Consider the following 12,220-nt stretch of genomic DNA (forward strand, 5'->3'; position numbering starts at 1 on the left):
CCCTTGTGACAAGAGAGCTTTAAAGTGGGCATCCAAGGACACACGCCGAAGCACTTTCCAGCAGGTCCGTGGGTGAGCAGTAAACCAGATGCGGCGCGTATGAAAGGTGCTCTCACATTACGACCAGATTGGCTTTTCTTTGTTTCTGGCTTGTACGGCGCCATCACGTTGAATTAAGGTTAAGAGCAGAGGTGCACTTGTGTGGTGAAATGTCGGCAGGATATCTGTTTGACAGATGTGGCTTAAATGTGGCTTCTTGCTGCTCCAATCGTAAAGGTGTCATCGCGGGCGTTTGCCGCGGGGTCACTGCAGGGCGCACTTGATGCCACTAAAGTAATGGTGCCTGCGCGGTTTAACACGGGCGGACAAATAGTTCTGTTTAGAACTATTTGTTGGCTTTTGGTCTCAATTGGGCTTTTAGCTATGATTGTTTTTATTGTCTTACTCGGTGTTAAATCGGATTTATTGTTTCCTGATGTGATTCGGTGTCTTGCGGGTCTGCGGTTTGCTCCTCGACATGTGTTTGACTTGCACGCTGTCAAATTTGTGTCTTGTTAGTTTTGTTTTACGCCTTCTGTGTCGATTTAATCAGTTCCTTACCAGGTCGGGTTTTGATTTTTCTGAGGACATAACAATCAGTCATTTTTTTTCTTCTTGTTTCGTTTTTTTTAAATGATTTTTTTGCCTGCGTTGAAATCATTGGTTCCATACACAACCCAGTTTTATCCACTAAGCAGACACCAACATAACATGTGCAATGGCAGGTACTTTGGGTTATGAATATTATTCTGGAATATCACCACAATGTAGTAGTTTTCCTGAAAATTGGGTTTTCAGCTGAAGGTCCAGATCCGTGCGAGCTGGCCCAGAACCCGAGGTACCGCAAAGGGCCAGACGTATGCTTCGACAACAACGAAAATGTAAGATTCGGATTTCGTATGTAAGACATGGGCTTTTTTCAGTTCATGTGTCATTCGTTGTCAGATTCTGATCAGTTTTGGCCTTTGGGTGTGCTCACACCATCAACTCATCTATTGTGTCCACATTTGTAATTTTCAACCATTTTTCATGCATTGCTTCCTGTTTTCCTGTGTTCCTGTTGTTTCTTCATGATTTCTGTATTCATCTTCTCATATTATTTGTCTGTGCCTTCCATTGGCTGCGGCTATCATCCGTCACGCTAGGATGAGCCCTTGTGTCCAATCAGCAGAGGGTCCACATTGAGCTACTCGCTTCTTGTTTCTGTTGCTGCTGCTCACTTTTTGGGTTAGTGTGCCTCTGTAGTATAGAAGGGTCCAGAATAATATTGCATATTTTATGCCGATTTTTATCTATATTTCGATGACTATGCTTTAGGTCAGGTTTGTTTTTTGCCACTCTCAGAATTTTAAACCATATACCCTTTTGAGGACAACATAAAATGAAAATAAACCATTAAAAGCGAGAGGCTTGAACAAAAAAGTGATTATTTTACTTTATCAAACAGGAAATTATTATTATTATTATTATTATTATTATTATTATTACCGTAATTTTCGGACTATAAGTCGCGGGTTTTTTTCATAGTTTGGGTGGGGGGGGCGACTTATACTCAGGAGCGACTTATATACATATATATGTTTTTTTTTTCACTTTTTTGGGCATTTTATGGCTGGTGCGACTTATACTCCGGTGCGACTTATAGTCCGAAAATTACGGTATTATTATGCACGATTAAAATGGAAATTTCATTTTTTTAAATTTATGAATGAAAAATATTTTTAAATAATTGCGATAATTATGGGCGGCTCGGTAGCGCACTGGGTAGCACGTCCGCCTCACAGTTAGGAGGGTGCGGGTTCGATTCCACCTCCGGCCCTCCCTGTGTGGAGTTTGCATGTTCTCCCCGGGCCCGCGTGGGTTTTCTCCAGGCACTCCGGTTTCCTCCCACATCCCAAAAACATGCTTGGTAGGCCGATTGAAGACTCCAAATTGTCCCTAGGTGTGGGTGCGAGTGCAAATGGTTGTTTGTCTCTGTGTGCCCTGTGATTGGCTGGCAACCGGTTCAGGGTGTCCCCCGCCTACTGCCCGATGACGGCTGGGATAGGCTCCAGCACACCTGCGACCCCTGTGGGGACGAGGCGGTTCAGAAAATGGATGGATGTTATAATTATATTGTTATACATATTTCTAAATAAATTACTTCAATATTTTCCCGTTGTAGCATTTGCGTCACGACTAATAAAGTGCTTTGCATAGGACGTCATTCCAGGAAACAATATTTCAGCTGCTTTGTTCACACCCATTAGCATTCAATTCATTACATGGATTCCACCAAAGAAAAAAAAGGGGTGATGCGGTTCATGTGCTGCATAAATCAGCATAAATTGACTAAATCAAAGGAGGACTCTGAATAAAATATTGTTCCTGACCAGCCAAGGTTCCAGCGTTTATAAGCTGTCTAAATATTTAGTCTTAAAAAATGGTCTCATATCTGTTAGCCATGCCTTTCATTGTTTTTTAATAGCTTCTTAGATCAGGACACTTGATGTCTGTGAATGTGTGCTGGAATGCCGAAAGAGGAAATAGGAAGTGGGCCTTTCTCATCTTTCCATCTTTGCCTTCCTTACTTTTGGCTGCGCTCCTCATAGGGAGACAGATTGTGTCACTGAGGTAAACAGAGGAAGCCCTGCTCGGCTTTCCTGCCTTTTGAATCCAGGCAACTCCGAAACCTTTTCAAGCCCTGCTCCTGGCATGCTCGAGCTTCCTGAGTACTCCTAACACACACTCACAGACATGAACTGTAGTAAGGCTAGTACTAAATGTTGTGCTAACCAAAACAGCAGCACCTAGTAAGAAAAATTTGTCAATGGATTTTTTTGGTTTTTGTTCATACAAATAAAAGGCCTCCCCATACCAGCGATATATTGTTAACAGGGTGGAGTATGTATTAAAATTGCGAGTGGTCATTGTAGGGTTTAAAGGGTTCATGGCAGCGTATTTCCCAACCTGCTTTTGAAACAAAACCCGAGGCCGCATGCATGAATGCTCTTGGTTTTAGATAGAACATCTGGTTGTGGTGAACTTCAACCTCGTTACTAGAGGAATGAGTGTAGCAATAAACAAAGTGGTCACAAAAACCACGTCACTACGGTAAACACTCTCGTGCTGCCACAATTGATGGCAATAACGTAAAGCCATTGAGCATGAAAAAATAATCTAAATAGTTTATCTCAGTTTAGAAAATACAATTGAAGTTACGCATTTTGGAACATCACAGCATATTGTTATGACGCTGTGCAAACTAGTCCATTGATCAACGTCTGTAACGTCGAATCCCTAAATTTGCTCATTCAGAATGGATTGCAATTTTTCCATTGTACAAAGATGAGCATGTTTTGACTCAGTAACCATGATTTGTATTGCGTCATCATGCTCAATTGTATTGTAATTTAATTTCGCCACATTCAACACAATTTTTGGCCAAACAATTTCCATCAGTGTTGAGTTTATTGTCAGTGTCTGTGTTTTTAACTCACGAAGGATTTGCCCCGCAGGAAGACGACTCTGATTGCGGCGGAGGAACCGGCCTGAGCCCGAGCCTTGGTACCACGTTCACTCTCCAGCTGCTTCTGCTGCTGTTGCTCGGCTTTCCTTCGTCAAGCTCGTGACGCCTAGAAACGTCTAAACCGACACGACTAGCATGACTGTCAGTGTATGTAGAGGAAACTAAGCAGCCAAAACGTTCTCAACGAGCAAAGGTCTCATGTCACACGAGGAGACCGGAGGGACGCCCTCCCGGATGGTATGCTGATTTTACAAATGTGGTGTTATTTTGTTCCCTGCGCAGTCTCGGCGTCTTTGTTTTCTGATGCCAAAGGTTTCTTGCTCATTTCATTCTCAATCCTTATCCAGTTCCCGTTTTCATGCTGTACCCCAAAAGATTCACCTGAGGGGTTCAAGGGTAAGCGCAAACCAAACCCTTTAATTCTGTTTTGTTTTCAAGATTGTGTGCTCACTGACAGCGTTGATTTGTGTGGTTGTTGCTATTGTTTGTATTGATGGCGTATCAAGCCCGAGTAACTCCGCATCCCGTCATTCTTTTTGTTGTCGAGTATTTAAAAAATGTACTGTACCTGCTCAACAGACATTTCGCTACTAGCTCAGTGTTGTATTGTAGCGCTGTGTGCTTTATATCAAGCAAAAGACAATATAGTAATCAAAGCCCTATCATGAAAAAAAATGAACACGCTGTCCCAAAATGTTGATTTCTAAATATTCCACAAACTATAATCCCCAATTTAATATTAATTTTACAACATTGCCTCCAAAAATAAGCCAGACGATTTATTGACGATTTGGAAAATTTTCACCTGAAGTGCGCACTCTCATGAGTTTCACTTACAATCCAGGCTAAATTTAGCTCAAGAAATACAAAAATGTTAATCCCTCAGTTGATCCCAATTCCACTTGTGGGATGAATGGTGAATATCCCCAGACAGCATTTTGGCAGAGTAGGTTTGTTTTCCCATGGTGCCACAGGAAATTCTTGGAGCTTTTGCCATGCTGAAAAGATGTATGTGTGAATTTAAAAATACTTTTTAGAATTGCCAAGGAATTACCGTACCATAACACCAAAGCTCCAAGTGGTAGTAAAATCAAACATTTACTATATTTGGTCTTTATTCATTTATATATATATATATATTTTTTTTTTTTTGGATGCACTGGATTCCCAGTGCCTGCATCTGAACTCAGATGCCCCTTTTCCCGCTGCACACTCGACATTGAGACAAACAATGTTCTACCTCTAGTCCCTGCTCAGTTGAGGTTCCAAGCAAATGCATAATGTCAAAATTAAAAAAAAACTTACCCTGTTGCTGTGCCCTAGTTTTGGAGACTGTGTCGTTATACTCCACAGTCTCCATTTTCCTGCCCTCAATCTCCTCTGAAATTAGATTTGTCAGCCTCGAAGCAAAGTGCGCTATCCATCCCAGACGGAACTTGCTCTGTAATGTGCACCACTGCCACCGACAGGACTGGAGTGAAATGAGTAAATTTTTACGAAAATCTTCTCATTTTATATTGTGTAAATTCTGCACTGGAACAATTATACCAAAACCTTTTTTGGTGATTTCATAGCACAATGTCAAGCAAAATGATGTAGTTGAACAGTGCTTATGCGCAATTTCCTACTAAATTCTTGTGAAAGCGTGTTAAGGGCCAAAACATGAAGGATTGATGAGAATGCACTTTCTTCCTGAATCCACCTCAGCCAAAAGCAGACTCCAATTCACGCTCCAACATTTTGCTGAATTTCTGCTTTTTCTCTGCAACACCTGACTCAGGAGCCAAGATGACTTGTGAATGAGCTCAACATCAAACATGACTGTCTTTGTTTTCCCTGCCCTCTTCCTGCTTGTTTCCTCTTTGTTGTCGCTCTCTTAAAAGTGCTGTGAAGCAGACGCTGGCTTCAGGCCTGCGCGTCGAAAACGCTGCAAAGTTCCCGGGTTGAGCTTTTTTGTTTGTTGTGTTTCGACCGCCCCCGCAGTCGGCATCAGGGCCTGCTGGAGAGAACATGAGAGGACAAAGAATGAGTGATCATCCAGCATTGCCTTACCTCTCCGTTTTAATCAGCATCATGGTCACCACGTGCATGCCTTCTGAGGTTCAAGTTCTCTCCACCTTGCCTTCGTGTTGCGCTGCCGGTGCCAGGTGTGCAGCTGATGCCTGTTTATCAAAGTGTTGACGTGTGTTTATACGGGGGGGGGCAGATTCCCCTTCTCCCCTCCACCATATCTGATTGTGCTTTAATACTGTACATTATTTACTCTTTTTGTGGAACTTGACTATAGCCCAAATAACTTTTTGTATACATTTGTACACTATTTACTGTATAAAAGAGAAAGATAACAGAAAGGATTGAAAATATTTATAACATGGTGTTAATTATTGTGCAAATATATTCACAATAAAAGTGTTGTGTTGTTATGGCCTTGTCTGGCCTTTTTTAATTGTTGTAAGCACCTCACGTCACATCACATTTTAGTGTTGTTGATGTTCTTATTTCATAAACACCCTTGAAAGCGAGCATATTTTTTCTCATCTTGATCCTCTACTCAAAAGCCGTGGAGTCAAATCCAAAGTGATAAAACGACACCGACGGGAATCTGTTAGTCATTACCTTAATGCATCAAGACAGGTAATCAAACGATTAAAAAGAGGGAAAGTTATTAGGACACCAGGGAAATGTTTTGTGAAAATTAAGAAAATGCATCTCTGTCTTAAAATAACAATGTAACTGTCTTAAGAATTTCTTTTAAATATTTTTGAACTGCAGTTATACTGGCTCTTTTTTACTCCCTTTGGCGTGCCATATAATTTCTGCGGATTTTACATCCTCAGATCCTCAGTGCGATAGACCATTAGACCACAATTTCCAACTTTAGCGGAAGGCTGCACTCTAATCCTGTTATTTGCCACCACCGCATTTGTGTTTACAGCCGTGCCAATCGCCGCAGCAAATAGCATCAAGGGCTGTTGTCCCTGAGTTTGTTTCTTTTGGAGACGTGTCAGACAGGGAGGTCTCTGTACGGTTGCTCTCTCGTGATCACCTTGAAGGCATCTCGTAAGGTGATACCCTTGTAAACGGGGGATGAGGTCAAAGGCTTTAACATGCCTGACTTAAGGAGTTACAGACGCGGGGAAAGCGGTCTCTTGGCTCAAAGAAGGGTGCAGTGCAACATCCCAAAATCTGTCCTGACACACAAATACATGGAAGTTTTAATTAGCTCACGAGCACAATAATCAAAGCCTGGCAGTGAACTGCATTTCCTTGATTGAGCATGTTTATGATGACAGAAAAAAAATCATTCTTCGTTCAACATAATTCTAGTAGGCTGCAAGAATGTCAGGAAATGTTCTTAATTCCTGTTGAAAAAAACAAACAACTTCAACCATAGTTGACCACTTTACATAGCAAACAAATCAAGACAAGTTAAAAGCAAACTAAAATAAAATGTCATTCTAAATTTGGCACCTATGGACAATTTAGTCTTCAAGAGCCTAACGTGCAAGTTTTGACAATATGGGAGGAAATATCTGGAGAAACCTTCGCAAACACGGGAAGAACACGCAAACGCCACACGTGATGTCCACAGCTCAGATTCAAAGCCAAACTTTGACACTGTTGACCTGATGTGGAGTAATAATTGATGGCTACACAACAGCAGGAACTCATCAACAATGACACGTAATGGACAAATTGGGCCAGTGGTGCCGTGACTCATGCAGTGCAGGCCATTTGATTTGTTCAATGTCAAAAACAGCCTAATAGTTTTATGTTCCTCTGCATCAGTAACTTCTTTTTTTGCTCTCTTTCTGCGCTGTCCTTATTTTAGCACAATGTTGGCCCGCTCAAAAGAGAACACTTTACTCAGAAGCTTAAGCCGCGTGACTCACTGCCGCATAGGTCAAAAAAAGTGTCTTTTTTTCTGAGTTTGTTCCTCTAATTGCAGGAAGTGACACACGCGACTGATGCTGATTCCAGCGAAATGAGCACGGATAAACACACGCCATGCTTAACCTCCAACTTTGAAAAGTTCATCGGCACTATTTTGTAATAAAATATGCCTCGCTGGAGATTACACTAACAAACGCTATCTGCAGTGCAACACAGCGATGGTGCGAGTCTAAATTTAGCAGCAACGCTCTCAGTGGCCTTGGCCTTGTGACCCCGCCCGCGGGCAATCAACCCGAGTGTGGATAAACTTCCCTGAAATCTGCTCACAAGAGAGCGCATGAAAACTTTAATTGGCATGCTTTGTTTTGTCTCTTTTGTCAGTGCTCAGACTATTTTTGCTGCGTTCAAATTCACAATGACATATTTTGTATTATTAATACTGGCGGATGTTGCACGCAAGTACCTGTCATGTTCAATTCCATTCATCACTTCTGAGACTACAAGAACTCTAAGTTTGGTATCATGAAAAATCAATCAAGTTCCTACGATTACAGCTCTCCTGGCAAAGCACTGACGAATCAAATAGGCCACCCGGCCCATGGATCTCACCTTTGACCTCAGCTTCCTCCATTATCTTCCTCAGATCAGTCTGGAAACTCAATAGGGTTACTGATGGGACAGAAAAACAATAATCGTTAAAGAAGATTGAGTCGGAAATGTTGATGACTTCAGTGGCCGCTTAACTCAATGCATCTTGAATGCGCTTGTTGTTTTATTCATTAGGAGTGCAGTTTTATGTATTTACTTGTAAAGCCAAGGGATAGTATGTGCTTGAAACACTTTGTGTACCACTAAGCGCCACATTTCTACTGGAATATTTGTATGTTGTAGGAAATATTTGCCCATTAATTGCAGGTGACCTGCACTGCTTCCACTAACAACAGGGCTACATTAGCTGACCTCAGTTTGAGAACCAATGCCTTAATATGTCTCAGGCTCCACACTAAATCCACAAATTAAGACCACATGGAAGGCAGGACTGTGTTGCTTTGAGAAAATTCACCTGGAAGTGTTAGCAATTACGCAACACACACACACACACTGCAAGAAGACACCACACAATATTGTAGTCATGTTTATGGTTTGAGAATCAAAGCCTGTGCTCTTTCCTGTAATGTGTGGCCAAGCGAGTATGTATTTGTTTGACTTTGTTTTTAATACATATTTTGATGGGTATTATACCAGATGCCCTTGATGGTTTGAAAGTGGACACCATCACATCAGTTAAATCGTAAAGGTATACTGATGCTTGACAAACAAAAAAAATAAGTCAATTCAATTGTATTGCTGCATGATAGTAACACATATGCAGAATCGAATAAATGCTCAATGTTTATGTTTAGAATCACAAATTTGTCTTTGTGGATTATGTTCGCATAAGAGAATATTTGATCATTGTGACAGGCTGTATGAAATATAGTGCAAAGTGAATGTCTTGTATCGTGGGAATTGATTTGGGATTTGTTTTCTTTTGGTTTCAGTTTTTATTGTTTCAGGCTTGACATGGTGTTTCTATGTATTCAGCAGGGTTTAACAATGGGAGCTTGTCAACAGAAAACTCAACCTAATTCATCAAGACAGTTTGGTTAAAAATATTTTCAGAATGTTTGTCTGTGAGTGTGTGTTTATTCATGTTTTATGTTACTGGATGTCTGGCAAATCACTCAGCTGTGCTCCAAAGTCACTAAGCCAATTTGGCCATCAACAGGTTCATTAAAAGTATGAGTTCTGACATGGACGCACGTTGGATGAAGCATACTTGCAGAATTTTTTTTTCATGTGCGTGCAGCCCGCCGTGTATGAGGGCCCTCAGGGACAAAACTCAGGATTACCTTTCACTCATGCAACTGAACCGCTCTCATACACCTAGTGGAAACACTCAAACACTGAACACGTCTGACCGTTTTTGCCCTCACACAGGTCTGAAACACTGATGCACTTAAAGAATTGCTTACATGTACTGCTAAAATGCTTACACACTCACTATTGAAACACATGTTTTTGTATATTGTGTCATATGAGTGTGTCATGATGTACGAAACAATTTTCTCTTGTGTGTGAAAGTGTTTCAATGGTCAATGTTACGAAACCAAACTGTGAGTGAGAGTGTGATTCAATTTTATGTGTGAGAAAAATCTCGTAGTGTGTGTTAGAAGGTTTCAGCAGTCAGCGAATCTTTAAGTTGTGTGAATGAGTGTATGTGAAACTGTTTTTGTGGTGTGTGTGTGTGTGTGTGTGTGTGTGTGTGTGTGTGTGTGTGTGTGTGTGTGTGTGTGTGTGTGTGTGTGTGTGTGTGTGTGTGTGTGTGTGTGTGCGTGTGTGTGTGTGTGTGTGTAAGCATTTTAGTAGTACAAGAGCATTTTAATACTGTGTATGAGAGCATTTCAGTTTTAACTGAGAGCAGCCTGTGCAAAAGCGTTTGAGTAGTACCTGTGAGAGCAATTCAGTAGTGTGAGAGCATTTCAGGAGTGTGTGAGAGTATTTCAGTAGCATGGTATGAGCATTTTATTTATATGCATGAGAGTGTTTTAGTGGTTTATTAGAGCATTTCCAGTAATGCAAGTGAGAGCACAGTGTGTGCAAGAGATTATCAGTGTTATGTATGACAGCATTTTAGTCCTGTGAGAGCGTTTTAGTAGCATGTAGTGAGCAGCTCAGTCATACATAGTGTTTCAGTAAGGCGTACGAACGCGATCCAATAGTGGATGTGAGAGTATTTCAGCTGTATGTATGAGAGCATTTCAGCATTGTGTGAGAGCCATTTTCAGTAGTGTGTATGACAAGCTTGATATAGTGAAGTAACCCTGAATGATGCCTCAAGGGCCTCTCACAGTCATGAGTCATATGGGGGCGAATTAGCAGCGAGTGGCAGACAACACAACGTTGACTGTTTGCAGATGTGCGAGAAATGAGGAAGCACAGGTTAGCGCTCACTGTTTTCATCGTCGCGCTCATGTCCTCGGGCTGCTTTTCTTATCATGCCTATCTTTCGAATCTTTTCAACGCACACATGCACACACACACACACTCAGTTGAAGCCCAGTTGCAGGGTTAGGATGGTGTTTGTCTTTCTTTTAAGTCACTGCCAGGGATTTCGGTCGGACATTTAAGACCTACTGGTCAGCAACTGTTTTAAGACTCATGTGGTCCTTGAACACAAAAGGTGTGCCCACCCATGTGTTATATTTATGACGAATGCTTTGTTTTTACTCGTTGCAAATGAATAATAAAACAAGTATGATAAAGAAATGTATTTGAGCACATACAATCGCATTGATGTCAAGGGACTTACTGTTTGAGCGTCACTTATTCACCAGCACTATTGTCCTCAGGTCATTCATTCGGTTTTCAAATTCCCGGTCTGAGGCAATTTCAAGTTTACAAATGTGTTTCCAGCTCTTATTATAAACAAGCCCAAAGAGAAATGACGGAAGCTTTACGGGGAAAATAAACTAACAGCAAAACAATAGAGGCAAACATTTCCTTTTCTCTATACCATTCCATAAAATGCGCACGTAAACATGACCTATTTATTTATTTATTTCATAAATGATACTTCCAGTTCCCAGTGTAGTTTTGAGGGCAGCTGTACGTAGAGTGGGCTTCACAATGACGATGCACGTGACGCCGTGCTGATGGTGCGGGGGCCAAAGGATGTGCTTTTTAAACAGTTATGGCTTTGCAGGGATACACAAAATCCACTAATTGTTCCTCCCACATTCTGCCCGCTCCGTTTACGTCGACGCCCATAAACACAAGAGCAAGGCGGACAAAAGGCTGAAATTTCGACGTTTCTGTCCATGACTGAAAGTATGACATGAAAAAAGTTATTTCCAGGACAACATTGTTGAATTTTAAATGCTACCTAAATGATGGATGGCTTTTTTTTCCTGCTGGTTATGTGTGATTGATGACGCAAGGATCACAAGTGACACTTTGACAATCGGTGCACAAAAGTGAACTATAATGAAATGAAAATCCGTTTTTTGACAGATAGTTTAATTTTTAAATATTATGCCTCCTGCAAAACAAAAGGGAAATACAATGTGACACAAGTTATGTCACAAAATACTTGTGGGGGAAGAGTGTGTGTGCATGTGTTTGATTCATCTTACCGTAACTGTCAGCAGACCTCAATTACGAGCAGCGGCCTCAATCTCGCGCCCGGACAACAGGAAGCGTGTGTTTGTTTTAAGCGACAGGATCTCTTAACACGGCGTATCTGTGTTTACTGCATCTGCGTCTACTGTCATCACGAACCTAAAAACAAACACACACACTCACACACACAATAAAGCACAAGAAAAGGTTCATTAGCAGGAGTCTTTTTATACTCTAACACTTAAAAGGCCCCTGCTGTCCCAAAGTTACAAAATGGAGGCTGCTACAGTAGATTCCTGTGATACTGCTGTCTGTCTAGTTAGTATTGACCATTTTTTTAATTTGATAAATCTGTATTTTTGTCTCTTCGGGTAATGTGTATTCCAGTCTATCCTTTTTTCCCCATAGGCGATAAACACAAAGTTCTCAAAGTTACATTTTCTCACTTGTCGTTTGCTCAGGTCTGGTCAATAGCATGAAACGCAAAAGCATCTCTGTAAAATCTGTAAACTCATTTGTGGTCTGTTACTTTAAATATTGAAAATTGAGGTATACGGAGACACTGTGGTGAAAGTGTGTGACTCATGCACACTTGTTTATTACGGCCAGCGACTACTT

The 12,220-nt window shown here is 41.2% G+C and overlaps 1 protein-coding gene across 4 annotated transcripts in view; it reads left to right on the forward strand.

Annotated features, from left to right (window-relative positions):
- Positions 1-4,344, forward strand: part of LOC119124559 (voltage-dependent calcium channel subunit alpha-2/delta-1) — a 57,612-nt gene extending 53,268 nt beyond the window's left edge. For 3 of the 4 annotated variants that reach the window (XM_037254664.1, XM_037254663.1, XM_037254665.1), the window contains 2 exons: positions 838-920; positions 3,537-4,344. In XM_037254664.1, the coding sequence (XP_037110559.1) occupies positions 838-920; positions 3,537-3,650 (197 nt within the window). In that variant the 3' untranslated portion in view covers positions 3,651-4,344. Of the gene's footprint in view, positions 107-837; positions 921-3,536 lie in introns of all 4 variants that reach the window. The other variant, XR_005098295.1, reaches the window with a different exon arrangement.
- The last annotated feature ends 7,876 nt before the right edge of the window (positions 4,345-12,220 follow it).

The sequence above is a fragment of the Syngnathus acus genome, chromosome 6 (assembly GCF_901709675.1).
Source record: "Syngnathus acus chromosome 6, fSynAcu1.2, whole genome shotgun sequence".
In the NCBI taxonomy this organism is placed as follows: domain Eukaryota; kingdom Metazoa; phylum Chordata; class Actinopteri; order Syngnathiformes; family Syngnathidae; genus Syngnathus; species Syngnathus acus.